Source organism: Notolabrus celidotus, chromosome 1, assembly GCF_009762535.1.
Source record: "Notolabrus celidotus isolate fNotCel1 chromosome 1, fNotCel1.pri, whole genome shotgun sequence".
NCBI lineage: Eukaryota > Metazoa > Chordata > Actinopteri > Labriformes > Labridae > Notolabrus > Notolabrus celidotus.
In genome coordinates, this window is record NC_048272.1 from 26,643,947 (window position 1) to 26,662,056 (window position 18,110).

Consider the following 18,110-nt stretch of genomic DNA (forward strand, 5'->3'; position numbering starts at 1 on the left):
CTCTGTACTGTGCTCAAGCTCCACTACTTCTGTCATGGTTGGTAGAGGTGTGCTTCAGTGCAATGCTGTTGCTCATGAATGAGCCCAAACTCAGGAACGCGACGTGGACAAAACATGCACTGCTCAAAAAAATAAAGGGAACACTTAAACAACCCATCCTAGATCTCGATTAATGAAATATTCCAGTTGAAAATCTTTATTCATTACAATGTGGAATGTGTTGACAACCAAATAACATAAAAATGATCAATGGAAATCAAGATCATTAACCCATGGAGGTCTGGATTCAGAATCATACTCAAAATCAAAGTTGGAAAATCAGATAACAGGCTGATCCAACTTCTGTGGAAATTCCGCAAGACAATTTAAAATGAGGCTCAGTAGTGTGTGTGGCCTCCATGTGCCTGTATACACTCCCTACAACGTCTGGGCATGCTCCTGATGAGACGATGGATGTTCTCCTGAGGGATCTCCTCCCAGACCTGGATCAGGGCATCAATCAACTTCTGGACAGTCTGTGGTGTGTGCTGGGAGACACAGCAAACCTTCTTGCCACAGCGTGCATTGATGTGCCACCCTGGATGAGCTGCCCTACCTGAGAAACTTATGTGGGTTGCAGACAGCGCCGCATGCTACCTCTACTGGTGAGGGCACTGGTAAAACGCAAAAGTGACCAAAAATCCGACAGAAAGGATGAGGACAGGGAAATGGTCTGTGGCCTCCACCTGCAGAACCATTCCTTTATAGGGGTTGTCTTGCTAATTGCCTCTCATTTCCACATGTTGTCTGTTCCATTTGCACAACAGCAGGTGAAATTGATTCACAATCAGTGTTGCTTCCTATCTAGACAGGTTGATATTACAGAAGTGTGATTGATTTGGAGTTACATTGTAATTTTTAAGTGTTCCCTTTATTTTTTGAGAAAAAATACCACTTTAACTAGGAGCAACAAAGAATTGCTTCACATGCATTCATATAAAGTTCAAGCTTGAACATAAGAATATGAATGATCTGACGGGGCACTTGCTAAAAGAATAATTTTGAATTTTTTGTACTATATTTTCTGATGGTTAATATTTAAATACTTTCACTTTCTACAATTTTGACCTGCAGCAGAGTATTTCTTCACAGTGGATTTGCTACTTCTACCTAAGCAATGATCCAAGCACTTTGTTCTCCATGGCTAAATAGAGCCAATTAGAGCAGGAAGCATTTAGTGATTCATGCAACATTTGACACATCCCAGTGGATTCCTCCCTCCCCATCCCCATTCCCTCTCTCTCTCTCTCTCTCTCTTCTCCCTTTTTTTTTCTTTCTTTCTTTCAATCAGTCCCTCTGTGTGTGCGTACGTCTGTACAGGCAGATGAGAATGAGAGTCCTCCATCCTGTTCAACTCCATTAAGCAGCTAGTGTGCCTCAGTACACCACAAATCATAATCTGCTCATGGTGAGAGAGCAACCATTAAGGGTAGATGGGACTTGACACCAGAGAGTCACATTGAGTTTAAGTGAGGGTCCGTGTGTGTGTTCCTCTGCATGTGTGTGTTTATAGAGAGCCCAACGAAATGATTTGCATGTCACACTTAACACTCATCATACCTGCACTCTTGTCCCTTCTCATACCAAACAGATATCTCTATCACTGTCTCTGCATGGGTGAATGCTTTTACAATCTTTTCCACTCCTTTCTCTTAACATGGACTGTGTCAGGCCTTTCTTCACATAGAACATGTTCGTTAGATCAAGACCTCCCCCCATGCAGACACACCTCATTGGGACACAGCAAGGCTTGTCAACCACCACTGCTGCACGTTATACTGATAAATCTTGCCTGAATTCAAATATGACAGGCCAGCATGTCGCTGCAGCAACAACTATTCCCCATGTCTCTCGAGTCAACAAAATGGATCTATCAAGGCACTGCAGCAGTCAAAAGTGTTCATGTGGTGACTTTGTTCTTTGAAACTCATCAGGAGGATCTTTGTTGTTGGTAAAAGGTTTGAAAAGACTCACAGAAAGTGTAACTAAGAAAGAGATTGAGTGAAATGGTCAGTTTTCCCTCTCAAGCTGTTAACCCCTGTCTCTATTCCATCCTCCATTATCAGCATGCATGTTTCTACTGTTTCTCAGAGCTCCCGGGAAGGCTCTCAGCCAGCCAATTCATATTTAGTCTCCTGGATGAAACATTCATAACGCAGGTATGTGGTCTTGAAAACAATGAGTGCTGCTGCTTTGGAAAGGCCTGCATCAATCATAAGCCTGGAGAAGCCTAGCATGAGATAAAAGCATGCGCCCTTGTGGAAAGCAATTTGGGCTCACCTCGGGGGCGGTGAAGGGGTTCACGGGCACACGGGTCCCTGCAGTGGGATCCACAGGAACAAACAAAATCATTTGCATTTTCCAGGACCACCCATGTCTCATTGGGATTATTATTTTTGCCTTTCGACTAGTTTATCTTTTAAATACACATAGCCGTACAGTAGTACAGTCTCATGTTAGCTCTGCCGGATTTATTTTCAGACTTCAGCCTCCCTTGGTTGTGTAACCTGCCTCTCAGCCTCCGCTTTTTTTTCCTAAACACATTAGTGCTGAATTATGCGTGAGCATCATATAATTATTGAAGAAATGCACACAGAAAAAGGCTCTCCCGAGAGACTCAGCTGTTGTTATTATTATCATCATTAGTGCTATCGGCTTGTCTGCGGTATAAATATTCCAGCTCTCAATTGTAGGACAATTGCTGATTAATCCAGAACAAACAAGGCCTTGCAGTTTGTGCTTCAAGAACAAACACAAAGAGTTCCTCTGCACAGTAAACTCCTCTATCTTATCCCCGATCGGACTTCTCCCACTCCCTCTTGTTCTCTGCATCGCTGCTGAATCTCTAATTAAACTTCTAACATGGGGAAAAAGGGAACTCCCTGGGACGCTCTGACCACCCAGCGATAAGCCTCTGCGGGAAACCAACAAGACCCCTCCTCTCCATCATCATCTCCACTTCTATCACTTGCAATTGGACTACATCTATTTGCTTTGATTATATTAAGTAGTGCAGTTCAATTTTCGTTCCAATTGAGACCATGTCAGACCCCCTACCTCTTCAAATTTCACAGCCCTGCGGGTTTACTCACATGAGCATGAAGCTTTGATGTCCAGTGTACAAATCTGAGTGGATACATGCAGATCCTGATTTTTCAGTACGTGGAGAGCAGCGGACAACATCACTGCCTTTTACTCCTCTTCGGTGGTTTTAATAACACAGACAGCTGCCGCATGTTTAGGCATGCTGCCAGGTGCTGTTTGGTTGTCTAAATGCTCCCCAGTGCTAGGGAGAAGGCAGAGCCTCAAGGTCTCTTTGCCAATAAAGAGACAGAACAGGTGAAAACAGAAAAAGGAATTTAGTAACAGTCTGCTCAGACACACACGCAAATTTGCAAATGCCGCATCCCAGAAGAGTCCACACATTCTCCAAATTATTTGACTTAAAAAACACAATCACAAATAAACTGTAGCAAAACAAAGGTTAGAGTCTAGGTAGATTCTTGAAATTGTTTGGTGAAGAGCCAGCTGGTGAATGCAGAAAAGCTCATTCTTTCTTTCTAAAGCAAATGTGAAAACAGTGTGAGCAATCAGTGCAATTTACTCAAATAAAATGACTATTTTTGGTAATAATAAGTTGTAAATTCTCCTTTTCATACTGGCTGTGTAGTGCAACCTTTCTGCATGCCCACTTGGTATTCTCCTAACAGTTCTTGTAGGACCAAACTCCCTCTTTGTGTTTTCCCAGACATTATTTCTTGCAAAAACACCTCATGTTAGCAAGATTCAAATTTGTGAATGCATTTTTGTGATAAGGAATGTGGATATAGTGTCTTACTATTCAAGATTATGTATGCTTTTTCTCATAAATACTGAGACACAGAGATGTGAGCACAAAGAGAGAAGGCTTTGACTTGCAACAAAGGTTAACCAGTCACAAACCAAAGTTGTCATTAATTTAATGGGGGGTTTTGTGTTTGTTTTTTATCCACTCTTCCTTAAGTAAAGTTTTTGGTCCTGACAACTCCTGCAGATTACTTATTGCTTCTGAGAAACTAATAAGTGCTTTACTTTGTTCTCCAGCTTTCCATTAACTTTGTTTCTCTGCTATTTGGTACTAGGCAGAATAAGGTTTTTTCATGGGCTGTAGAAAACATGGGCCTGGTCTCAGTGACGTCAACCACCAGTTTCTGCAGCAGAGTGAGGAGAGGCCGTCGTATTAGAAATGTTGGCTCACACTAAGTTTTGGACCTTAAGCCATCTGTCTAATGGCCCTTTTCCACTACACAGTTCCAACCCTACTCAAATCGACTCGGCTCTACTTGACTCGACTCGACTCCACTCGGTTTTGGTTTCTTTTCCACCAGCCCGAGTACCGACTCACAGTGGGCGGGGTCGTCATAACACAGCTGCGCGAAACTGCGTTCACGTTATTTTGAACACGACACAAACACAATAATCACAAAGAATGGAGGACATGGAGGCAATGGCTTTTTTGTCGCAGGCCGAGCGAGAGAGGAAAGCAAGGAAGACCAAAAGAGTATTGATGTCGTTTTTTTGAAAATGGCGGGTTTGATTCCTGTGTTGGCCGTCACACTCATGACTCTTCGGTGACGACATTCTCTGACCAGTCAGTGGCCGGCAGTCCGTCGACGTCACCTTTTGGTATCGGCTCAGCTCGCTTGGAACCAGAGCAGAGCAGGTACCAAAAACTGGTATCTGACACGAGGTACCACGCCCGTGGAAACGCAACACAAACCGAGTAGAGTCGTGTCAAGTTGAGTAGAGCAGGGCTTACACGAGCCGGTGGAAAAGGGCCATAACAGATACAATTTGTCAGTACATTCGGCCAAGTCGCGAAATATGCCTATAGCCTGGTTTATACTACTTTGTCGATTCTATGCCATAGTGGCAAAAGCCATCGTGAGCTCTACTTTCTTTTGCTTGGGAGAGTCCAAATTGCTCTGCAATATTAGGCAGTGTGATTTCTATGCTAGCCTGATAGCCTGTTTCTAGTCCTGCTACATTTACTGCTTGTTTTGGAACCATGGCAACTCCAAGCGTATGTTATGTGACTTTATAATCAACGATAAACACTTGCCAAAATGGACAGAAGTGCAATAATTTCCCCTGATAAAGGAGCTGCAAATATCCGCAATTATATTTACAATACTTTTTTCTATTTATTAGCAATTTATTCCCTTCATCTCACTCTTCAACACATGCAATAGCTTTACTGGACTATTAGTGCTGTATGTATGTACAGTATTTACCCATATTACTTTTAACTACTAATCATTCATTTATTACTATTTTTATATTCTCCACTTTGCAGCTGTAATGCTGTGAATTTCCCTGTTGTGGGACAAATAAAGGATTATTTTATCTTAAGTTGCAGCTGATAAATGTTGCCGCTGATTATACTGCAACATTACTAACGAAACAAGAGAGGAGATGTCAGCGGATGTAATATATGACTGATGTACAGTCAATGTTTGACGATTCCAGAAAATGTTTAAATGCAGGAAGTGTTGCCCTACTGCGGTGCGTGTCAGCCTATGTACGTCAATTCAACGCAGAAGCATAAACAAGGCTTAATTATACAAATGAGTGTGAGAATAGATTAATGGTCTTTTCAGGCCAGAACTCTTTCTCGTACTATAGGCTGTGAATGTTTATTTCTGCTTAAAAATGGTTGTTTATGGGGTCTCCTTGGCTTTTCAAACCAACCTTAAGTGGACACTCAAGGAACTGCAGCCAACTCCACTGACAGTTTATAACAGGGCTTACTACAGAAACCATGAGCTTTTCCCTTTATATATGATATGACAGAACTGTATTAAGACAAATTTGACAGTATCTTAACTCATCCTTCAAGGCTACGTTAATAAGAAGGAACTGTCATGTATTTATTTTAGAACACTATCATTAATGTGCATGCAATAGTGTACTGTAGACTTCATATATAACTCCACCCACCTTGTGTTAGCTGTTATTTTTAAAGACTCAATACACAAAATCTTAGTCAGCATCACTGACTGTTGCTATTTTCCGGTTGCCATGTGAGTTGCATTCATGATGCAGGCAGATGTCACCTTCGAATGAGTGTAGGTGTTTGAGTGTAGGTGTTATTGAAAGAGGAGCGAGGGAGAAGCAGACTGAGTCCAGTTGTGACAAAAGTGAGTCAGCCAAAGGAAACAGGCTGTTTGCTGCATTTATTCCTCTCTTCCTGTTCTTCACTTAACTCTGTTGGGATTTAGTTATTGTGTAAGTTCTTTCAGTTTGTCAGGTTTTCCTGATAAATGAGCAGCACTGAATCACACAAAGAGCTGAAGAAATTGCTTCTAACAGTGAAAAAGTTTCCTTATCGCTATATCTTCTTTCCAGCCTCACCCCATTTTATTCCTTTTTTCTTTGACAGTTGAGCAATAGTGGTGTTTGGTGCCGCTATAGCTGCGAGAAAAGAGAGTAGGGGGACATATTTATGTCTGGTAAAATGGAAATGTTGAGAACTGGCACTCACATACTGTACCTGCTCTTCATTTAAAAAAGCCTTTTTCCAACCAATGCCAACAGCAGGCTCATTTTCTCACTGAGAAGAAGGAAAAAGAAATGTCTTTCAACCTGCATCTGCTCTTCTATGCTGAGAACAAGGGATGCTTTCAGTTTAAGTGGCGTATTCGAGCAAAGGAGCGAGTGAAGAGGGAGAGAGAGAAAGTGAGGGAGGCAGTGAGCAGGGATCGGGAGCCATTTCATCACTCATTGTGTTGTGAGACTGTCCCACTGCTCGAGCTCAGCGACACAAACTGTTGGGAGGAAAGCATCCTGCCGAGCGCTGTCTTTTTGCTACCATTCTGATAGATTTAAGGCAACATAAAGCAGGAAATTTTGCATCTTGCTAACCTCATTTCTACTGGTGACATTTCAAAACTTTTTGGCTCTATATTGAAGTTAAACCTTTTGGAAAAGCAGCCACTTTAAGCATTCTGGATATTAATATTTCTATTTCAGCTAATGGCAAACTCTGGTCTGTACTGTCATGTTTGAGTCCCAGTCATTTCATTTTACTCCGAATCCTTAGAATAACTTAATAACTGAAAGCAGTTTCAACGCTGTAGTTGACCTCTTGTAATGAAAAGTATGTCTTTAATAATGACTCAAACAATGGAGCCCAGCTGGATTGCATCTTTATATATTTTTGCTGTTTCAGCATTTCTTTAGCTTTTTGTTGTTATTTTTGGCAGTTCTGCCTTTTGTTAGATAGGACTGCTGAAGAGTAAATGTTAGGAGTAGAGAGTGGGTGGGAAACATGCAGCAAATGGTCTTGACTGGCAGTTGAACCAATGACTGCTGTGATGAGGACCACATCATCTGTACATGGGGAGCACACTTAAACTGTCAACAGCGCCCAATTTCTTGAGCTACTCTCATTTTTCTTTGTATACTTGCAGCAGGATGGAGTTGAATGCAAAAAAACCCTTACCTAAACACAAGCATGAGTGGTTTTCTAGGAAGTGTGAAAGGAAGCATTTTGCATAGTTGGGTGCCCGTGTGTGCTAATTTCTCCAGTGAACGAGAGATTCCTTTTCAGCCAGAGCTTATACCAGCTGCATGACCTCCAAGTCATAACTAAAAAGGGTCACCAGCATGAGACCTTCATTATACCACCGCCACATGCAAATCAAGCTCACAGACAAACTCCAGAGTTTCCAGGAAAAAAAAAATAGAAACCATTTCTGGAAAGGTTAGAGGGGCCCTGTCCGCCTGTCTCCAACTCGTCCTTTTTTCAAGGTGAGCTCCCCAACCTCATCATAATTGAAAATTAAGTGTTTGCTGCGGTATAATTAAATGGTGACTTTTGAACTCAAATGAGACCTCAGACGCATATTAAGAGATTAGGGGGATTGGATCTTCTCACACACACATGCTCACACACAGACATGCACACTTACAATGACAAGGTAACAAACGGTGACAGCTTCTTAATTATCACCCTGCCTGAGTCGTTAAAGTGCAGCCTACTACATCACCTTTCGATTTCTGCACCTCATAAGTTCAGGGAATTTCTAATTTATTTTAAATTAATTATCAGATAGCACCATAAAGGTGGTGGCTATGATGTGGGAAAGGGTTAGATGGCTCTTTGGGGGCTAATTCTAGAGGTTTAAAATTTGAACTTTGAGTTAGGGGTGAGGAGGAATCAGAAAACTTTCTCTGTGTTACTTTTATTCAAGAGACATCTATTCAAAACATTCAACTCCTAAACACACTTAATACCACACCTTGGGAATCTCTATGGCTTTCATCTTGCAGACATGTGCACAAAGAGTCCCTGTAGTGCAGCTTTATAGAAGCAGTTTAGTCATGGTAAAGCTTCAATGTGCTTGCCACGTCAAGTTAATTTATCAACCACTTTCTACCAAATGTTTCAGTTCCAGTTATTTTACTTCCTGGTGAAACACTATTACTAATTTCATAATTATAGATTCCTGATGAGTCATAAGTGAAATTGGAGGATAATTTAAAATGTGGAACTGAGAGAAAAATGCCAAGAGCTCTTTTCCAATTCAGCAAATTGAATCTTTGGTCTGGATTATATGAATCTCTTAGCAATTGTAATATACCATAACATCTGTTGTATAACACACACTTTAAATACCTTTTTGTCATCTAAAAAGTCAAATGCATCTTATATACACAATTGCAAACAATTTAACAATCTGAAATGCAGAGAGAGGTGTTTTATTTTGTTAGTTTTGACCCAGAAGACGGCGCACCAGGAAGCAAGCGGCTGCTTCTGCCTAGAGCATGCTTTTCTCCCTCATTATATCTTTATCATACGGTTAAGAAGATACTACGGAGCCCCTAAAGTGACGTGCAGAATTTTTTTTTTGGAAAGTATCTCGTGAGCACAAGATACTTTCTCGTGCGCACCAGATACTTTCTCGTGCGCATGAGATACCAAGTTAGCACTGGAGATCAACCAGTTTCGATCTAAAAATGACAGTACAGCAGTTAGTTGAGCTTTATTTCAACCTTGGGCTGCCTTGTATCTTGTTACATTTATATACGGACTGTTCAGTCTGCATTTACGAACTGTTTGTAATTTGTGAACCTCACTGCATTTGTGAATGGAATTTTTGAGACTGCAGGGCAATGTCTGTAACCAATCAGATGTCTCACTCCTATGCAGCCAATCATAGTGTAGATTCCAGGGTATGTGGTTGTGAAGCGATCCCTTTAGCCATGCCCGAGACCAGAGCTCACCGAGACCAGAGCACACCGAGACCAGAGCACACTGAGACCAGAGTGCACCGAGACCAAGACTAGTCGATATCATCCCGCATTTAGGCAGTTATTTAATGAGGACTATGTTTGATCCTTTGTTACAATGGGTAGCCTATCTGCAAACGTTTTATCCTCACCACGTTACTGTATTATTGATCAGTCTGAAGTTCGTTTACCTGCATATGAAAAGTGCTATAATTCCTTTAAACCATTATGTTAACACTTTGATGATGTTTTATGCTTGGTCCGGATTTCCTGAAGTCCGTTTTATACTGCTGGTATATCAAAGCTAATAGAACACTGATTAGGAAATTGCTCAATGTATTTGTAAAGCTGGAGTGCGCAGCTGTCTTCTTGCTGTGGAGAACAAGCATAGCTTGAGTCGGTCAGTTTAGACTTTGACATATTTATTGAGGCCGTACAGGAGGTTTCATCATTAATATCCTGGCATAAAACATAATCTCCTGCTCTCCTCTTCATTAACATAACAGGGCGCAAATACTGTGTGATGACGTCACATCTGTATGCACAGTGTAACCTTTGACAGAACAGTACAATACAAAGAGCAAGAGCGCCATCTAGTGACAACATTTAACAGTATTATTACCACAGATAATATCTGATCAATAAAAATAAGTGCACTTTGATTTGCCAAAGACTACCAAAGCTACCAAAGCTAAATCAGTTCTTCAGTATAATGTTCAAATTAAAGGAATTATAGCACTTTTCATATGCAGGTAAACGAACGTCAGACTGATCAATAATACAGTAACGGGCTGAGGATAAAACGTTTGCAGAGACGTCAGCAGATAGGCTACCCATTGTAACAAAGGATCAAACATAGTCCTCATTAAATAACTGCCTAAATGCGGGATGAAATCGACTAGTCTTGGTCTCGGTGCGTTCTGGTCTCGGTGCGCTCTGGTCTCGGGCATGGCCAAAGGGATCGCTTCACAACCACATACCCTGGAGTCTACACTATGATTGGCTGCATAGGAGTGAGACATCTGATTGGTTACAGACATTGCCTTGCAGTCTCAAAAATTCCATTCACAAATGCAGTGAGGTTCACAAATTACAAACAGTTCGTAAATGCAGACTGAACAGTCCGTATATAAATGTAACAAGATACAAGGCAGCCAAAGGTTGAAATAAAGCTCAACTAACTGCTGTACTGTCATTTTTAGATCAAAACTGGTTGATCTCCAGTGCTAACTTGGTATCTCGTGCGCACGAGATACTTTCCAAAAAAAATTCTGCACATGTCACTTTAGGGGCTCCGTAAGATGCTGGTTGTTGTTTAACGCATGAAATTCTTCCCACAGGAAGACAGCAAAACCTTTTTCACTCTGGGAGGCCCCCAAAAATAATACGTACAGTATCAAACTTGCAGCCTTACATATCAGCGTTTCTCCTAACAGCGGCACGTGCCCCCATTGGAAGTTCCGGTAATTTTATTTTCTAGATAGCGCCAGATCACAGCAGAAGTAATTCAGGGTTACCTCTCTTACAGATCAGGTCTTAAACTTGTTCTTTTATTAAACAGACTAAATATCCTTATGTTATTTATCTTATTTAGGCTACATGACGGGATGTCATTATGCCAATCTGCTCTCTGTATCGCAATGCAGAGTTCCGCCCCGATGCACACACAAACACGTGCGCAAACAGAACCGGGGGATGTCTGTTTACTATTTCATGTCTGCCGTTTTCGCCGCTCTCACCGTAAAAAGCTCTGTGTCTAGAGCTTGATTTAATCCAGTTTGGTGAAACATCAGACACATTTAGTAAGTTTTGATCAACTCGTTGGCATCAAAGAGTGCCGTGAGCTGACTGTCACTGCAGGTGCATTCAGGGACAGTCGTAAAAGTGCAATGCAGACCTGTATTTTGCGTTCATGGCATTTTTATTTGAATCAAGAGAATCAGAAATATAGTGGTCACATGAAGAATGTTTTCTTTGACTTTTGTTGCAGGCTACATTATTTAACTTAAGATATTACAAAAGCAAAAAGTGTTAAAAGAGTGAAATGTTGACGATTTTAATACTTGGCAAAACCCTGATACCGATCGACTACATGAATTATTTAAAGATAGATAGATTGTTGTGGCAAAGTCTGTCTGCACCTGTCTTTATACCAGGCTGTAAATGTTTTATTTTTGCTCTTAAGATGGGCATTTGAACATGGGTTTACACGGCTTTGTCCACAAAGGGTGCCAAAATTAACACAAACAGAAAAGGCTCCTCATAGGAGTTTTATTATAAATGTTAAGATACTATAAATCAGAATAAATACTTACTTACTTAATACTTTTTGTTGACAGGCAGGGGCTTCTAAACAATCTCCATAGTGAAAAAAGATACTGTTCTATTTATTCTGGGGTTCAAGCCATAGAAGAACTTAAGTTCAGTAATGGCATCACTTAACAATAATCAGCAGAAAACCATAAACTCACACCATCCCCTTCACATCGACAGGGAGGGGATTGTTTTGTGAGATGTTTTAAGCTTAGCAGTGGTTTAAATTGATTACCTTGCAGTGTCTCCTACTTACCCAGAGAGGTCTGCATTTAAAAAAATCACAACAGCTCTTAATCCTGGCCCTGAACGAGGGCAGAGCAAAGGCAATCAATAGCATTAAAACGTACTTCTTCTACTCCCACTTATCTTGGTCTCATTCTGTAATATAAGGAGAATGGGAGAACAGGAGCCTTGAAAAGACTTGGTGCACAATTTAAGCCAAATGTCAGTGAGCCATAAGGTGATGTTAGGAGATGTGTTGCGGCCGTTTGAGGCTCAGGGAAACCTTTGTGCAGAACAATAATGTGCAGCTTCAACGGGAGATTGAATGAAATCTTTTGATATCGACTGGATTTTGGACTAAAGCGTTCTTCTTGCGGCTCAACCTTATTCACTGACTTCATCTGGAATATTTCAATGACATGTTGCGCTTCATTTCGTATCTCTCGCCTCTGTCCACTGCTGTATATAGCAGGGCGCCTGCACGCCAGGGATAAATCACTTCCCAGCCAGCTTATTACATGAAATGAAGGAATTCATCATGGTGACAGTCGGCTGTTGCAAGGCGTTCGCTGTGATTTATCTCAGAGAAATTGATTGATTCATTAACACAAGTGAACAGGACTTCTCTTTGAGGGCAGTGAGCTGCACCTTGCTACACATGGTGAAGGAAAGTGCCTGTGAGCATCCCCCTGTAGCAACACAGGGAGGCTGCCGTGTCTCCAGCTCATTACCTGGACAGTGAAGTCTGTGGCCCACAGCTGGGAGTGGGCACTTTGTAACAAAGAACAGTGCATTCCTAATTAGTTCATCCATTTGCCTTCCAACATAATGGAGAGAGTCTTAAAGTATGACAAGGTGTTCCGATTTAACACAGCCTTTGCTCAGAGACAGAGACACTTCAGGGTTAAGTGCAGAGGACTAAATGTTTCCCACTAGCATGGCTGATTCAAGACTTGATAGAGCTGAATATGACATTAATAAATCTCTTTTATAGTACAGTGCAGTATATGCACCAATCAATAGTTGGAACCCCTTACTGAGCAGAAAAAAGTGTGAAGATTACATTTCTTTGTTCGTCAAAGGGTGTGTCTGGACTTCCTTGTGCCAACTTGTCATTTTTGAGGCTGCAGTGTTCCTAACGTTAATTATGGTATTTTTATCCATGGAAATTTAAAGCAGTTTAATGTCTCTCTTTTACTCTTGACAGTGTTTCAGGAAGTCTAAGTCTCTTAAATATGAATTGATCTGAAGAAGGGAAGCTGATTTAAGTGGTTTTGAGAAGCCCTCCTTGCAGCCAGACTGTGCATCAAAAGTTTTCACAAAAAGTCTTCAGGTATTCCAACAGAGCTGCCCCATATTCACGCTCCTGTTTATCTTTGTAGAAGATGCATGCAAGGGAAAAGTTTTAGCGAGACTGTGTACTCTTGGAAAAGTTTTGGTGAAACGTTGTGACAAGGTCAGTGGGAGACCTAGCGTTGATGAAGGAAGGAGAAAAAAGAGAAGTGCCTTGTGATGAGTTATGTGAGGAGACACAACAGTATGGCGAGCTTGCTGGCTGGCAACCTGTTCCATCTGTCTTTTATTCAACTTCCTGTTCCTCCGTCTCCTTTCATCCTTTTCATCTGAAGCTCTCATACCCCTGCAACTACAGATTCTATATATTACAGCCTTATCTTTTGATTACCTTCAGGATAAACCAATAAATCACTTAATCAATTAAATGTTAAGTCTTCAAAATACGAAAAACAATGGCAGATGTTAAGGTCACATCCATGTTTGATGAGGATTCCATATAAGTCTACTTCATTTAACAAAATGAAAAAGAGAAAACAAGTAACTTCACTTTGAATTGCTCAAGCGAGAAAATGAGTTAGCACTGCACAGCAGCATTTGCATCTTTTTCATCCCAAGAATAAAACTTCAAACTTAAGTTTTGCTCAATAAGTTGGAAAAGAATAAATGGCTCACGTTTGCAGAGCTGCTGTACTTCAGAATCACCGGCATCAACAACAGAATATGTTAGAGATTTAATGGTCCAGTCTAATGTGCTGAGAGTTGTGTGTTGTTATTTAGAAGCAGCCTGGTGCCCTTTACATGTGATTTAATCATGGTTAACAGAGTGGATGGCAGTGGGTAATGGAACTGTGCCCTGGTGCGGCACTTCTGAGTGCAGAGGATGCCAATTCCTCAGTATGGTTCATTCTGCCTTCAGATGGCTGCAGGGATTTCATGAACTTAAAAAAGACACTTCTCATAATGTGTGAAACAGCTCTGCAAAACAAGAGTCTGTTAGAACTACACCCACGTGAATGCATTATTCTGCACATTTAGAAGTCTTAACTGGTTACAGATTGATCAATTAAAGGGTGTATTTACATTTTAGAATTGTATTCAACCTGTTAATGCTCTGCATTTTCTCTAAATGTCTTTTATAGCCCCAGCACTCGCACAGGAATGACATTACATCAGAAACAGAAGTGGTTCTCCTCCAATCTGTTAACCTTGTGCTCTGCTTGGTGCCAAAATATCACACAGATGGGCAAAGAGAACTTAAAGGTCAGGAGGGAAACAAACCTAAAGATCACAGTGCTTCTTGCATGGATCGTTGCACCCTCACAGATGTTGAGCCCTTCTTCTTGTTACTTCAGTTTTCTTGATATTTTTCTTATAGTGAATCTAATTCAATAATTTGTATTGGCCATTTTTAATGAGTTACTAGTAGGAAACTGCTTACATAAGAGTTTCATGCATTTTCAGTATTTTTTCATTATTGCTGTGCAGCTATGTTAACGGTTTAGTTTGTTCATGTGGATAAAATCTGGAAACTGGCAAATATGACATTTACAGGAAACAGAGATGGTTCTCCTGCCACCTGTGCACATTGTGCCCTGTGTTTTGTTCCAAAAACACCACAGGTCAGTGGCTACGTTTACATGAGACTTTTAAGTCCTCTTTAATTCAGAATTAAAATTAAATCCTCTTTAAAAAGTTTAAAAATGACCATGTAAACACCTAATTCTGAATGCAAATGGCCATTCCGAATTAAACTTAAATCCAAAGTAAGTGGCTGGTTTATTCTGATTTTAAATCCGAATTGAATAATTCCTCGATTATGTATATGTTCATTCCGCTTTAAATTAATGCCGGTCGTTCTGCACATGTTCGTTCCCTTGTCCTGTTGCGATGACGCACATATTCCGTGCTGGCGGGCACATATTCCAGGCTGAGGTAGAGCAGCTGTTGCACTAACCGGCTTTGATTCTCCAAAGTACGATCTTATGGCTCCCTTCTCCGGTCCTCTATCTCTCTTCTCCTCCTCAGCTGACGAAAGTGAACCATAATGTATGTGTCAAGCTGCTTACTCAAAACTATAATCAAAATCAAAGCGAAAGTTGTACTTATTGTGTGGTCTTCCATGTTGTAACCGAAAATGAAAGAAGCAGGATCTGGAGTCTGTTTTCTTCCGGTAGATGTAAATACGTCACGCCCGCCCATGTCCAATCAGAACCCTTCACAACCCCCAGACCTTAAGCGGAATTAAATAAAGACGATTAAACGTGTTTTCCATGTAAACCTCAATTCGGAATTACTATTTCCATGTAAATACGAAGGAGAGTACTTTAATTCCGAATTATTTAATTCTGAATAATTAATTCTGAATTAAAAAACATCATGTAACCGTGGCCAGTGTGTTGTTTGCATTTGTTGTCGTGTAAATCAAATGCAAAACCTTAACTCTTGTATCATTCATACTCATAATGATTTCCTAATGATGATGGAATAACTTCAAATAAAAACACAATTTGAATTTCACTGATTGGTTCCAGAATCAAGTTTTGTCTTCTTTCTTCTTTGTCAGCGATCAGTCTGTATCAGATCACACGATACATACTTTATGTCCTAGTTAGAGGCTTCCCAGGTCAGCCGCCATGACCCCATTCACCACAATCTGGGTCCCACCATGTCCCTCTGTTTTATCAGAGCCCTCCAGCTGATGCCAACAGAGACAGGAGAAGGCGTGCCAGCACTCTTTTCATGACGTCAACAAAAAGCTGCACTATTCTCAGAAAACAACATGCCAAAACTGAAGGTAATTAATGAAAATCCAAATAGAGCAGGCGGGTCTGAAGACATTTGTGTTTTGAATAGAGTTGGCATCTCCTTCAGCCACAGCGATGCTGAGAATGTAAGATAGGAGACCTTTTAAACAGATTTTTAAAAGCTGCTATTGTGTGAAGCTGAATGAGTCTGTCTGCTTTAAGACATGCAGAGGATTACAGTTGCAAAATGCCATCAGTTGCGATAATAGAGCCCTTCCAGAAAGGTCTGTGGAGATAAACATAGGAGTGTCATAGGGCTGTAACTACTGTGGATTTACTCTCCTCTCCATCAACCATCTGTTGCTGAGCCTGGAGAGCTGCTCTCTAATTTGATTTGTGTGCAAGAAACAGCTGGCAAATATCCTTATTGCATTTCCTTCCGTTTAGAGTGCATAGGTGTTGACAGATCAGGGCAATAATGGGAAAATTAATGTTCAAATTAGCCCATGATGAACTTAATGAAAAACTCACTTCTTTGCAGCAGTGTCAAGCAAAAGCCAGCAAGTACAAATCCATTAGTGGCCATTTAGGAACATTTACTCGCGCTGTGCGGAGTGACTTCTTTGTATGACAGTTAATTAATATAATTACTTTAAATTATGAGAGCCATTTTGGAAGTCTAATGTGTTTGTGTGCATAAGTCTCTTTTTCGACCATAATGCATGTGACTATATTTGAAGGCAAAATTGGATTTTTATTACAGCAGCTGCCACCCAGTGGGGTCACGCTCTGTGTGGTGTGATCTGCCTTCTTTTGAACATGTCACAGTTCAGCAGGGTCAGATACCATGTTCTTCATGTTCTCTCCACAGTTGGAGATAACTTTAATGAGAGAGAGAGAGAGAGAGAGAGAGAGAGAGAGAGAGAGAGAGAGAGAGAGAGAGAGAGGCTTGGGATGTGGGAAATGAGGGCAGGCAGGCAGCAAGAAAAGTGAAATGGAGACATTCTGAGACAAGTATTAGAGTGAAAGATGGCACTGAAGTTTGTGTGTGTGCGTGTGTGTGAGACACAGAGTTGATGAGTCTCTAACAAGCAGCTTCATCAGACTGAAGAATGAGCTGCCAAGCAGGATCTTTCTTTTGACCTACCTTGAAGAGGGATGGGTGGATAGATGGATGTACAGATGGTTGGATGGATGGATGGATGGATGGATGGATGGATAGTTGCATGGATGGAGACAGAACAGAGTGAAATGGGGAGAGCCTTTGCTGAAGTGCTATGCAGAGACTCCTTCCTTCATTGCCTGTCAAGGCTGCTCGTCTGTGGGCCAGGAGACAATCACTTACCTCCCGGCTCTGATTCCACAGTCACGACTTTGAGCACCAGCGGTACACAGCCAATGACCAGGGAAATGATGCAGCAGATATGATGGATAAAGAGAACACACGCTGTGACTGCTGCTTTTGGCTCCATAGCAGCCAAATCTCTTCCCAAGCTGATATGTTAAGCAGGAGGGGGGGGGTTAAAGTACAATGTACGGATGGAAGGTCGATACCAGCACAGAAAAGAAGACCTTTATGTATCTGAAAATTGTGTTTAACCTTATTTTCCTCCTGGATAAAATATTCACTAAATGTCAACACCATTCACTTCTCTGGTGTATTTATTTTTCTTTGAAGAGAGATTTTCTCTGGTTGTTGCCTCTCTCTGTCTTTCTCTCTCTTTCTCTCTCTTTCTTTCTCTCTCTCTCCATCACTGAGCTTGGTGCCTTGCTCTTACATTAGTATGCACACTGGGTTCAGTCACACTTTGATGTGCAGCCACATGATTTCACAGTCCACCCTGGTGGCACAGATCAAATTTACAGGTATGTAGAGGCAAGACTGATGAGGAGATTCAGGTTTTCATTTCATCTCTACTTAAGGGTTTCACAGTTACGAGGCAGTATATCGCTCAGGGTGCATGCACTGTATGCGAATATTGGGCGTAAATGTTGATACAAGACTCTAAAAATTCAATCAATCAGCTGTTCTGTCACCATTAGTTTTCATAGGCAAGTTTTGAGGCGACTATTTTTAAACCTTACGAGAATTTGATCCTGTTATTTCTTCGCAAGTAAGTTCTTTGAGAGAGGGAATGACCTTGAGAATCCACGTTGGCGCGAGTTCAAAACAAAGTCATGATTCTAATCTGTATAATTAATGGCTACAAGAGCCGGTGT

General features: G+C 41.1%; 1 protein-coding gene across 8 annotated transcripts in view; it reads left to right on the plus strand.

The window, feature by feature from the left end:
- Positions 1 to 18,110, plus strand: part of LOC117823296 (chemokine-like protein TAFA-1) — a 137,009-nt gene that overhangs the window by 81,788 nt on the left and 37,111 nt on the right. The window contains exon 1 of one of the 8 annotated variants that reach the window (XM_034698496.1): positions 15,722 to 15,940. The exons of the other annotated variants lie outside the window; for them this stretch is intronic. Within the exon in view, the coding sequence (XP_034554387.1) occupies positions 15,886 to 15,940 (55 nt within the window). The 5' untranslated portion in view covers positions 15,722 to 15,885. Of the gene's footprint in view, positions 1 to 15,721; positions 15,941 to 18,110 lie in introns of those variants that run through there. 8 annotated transcript variants of the gene reach the window in all.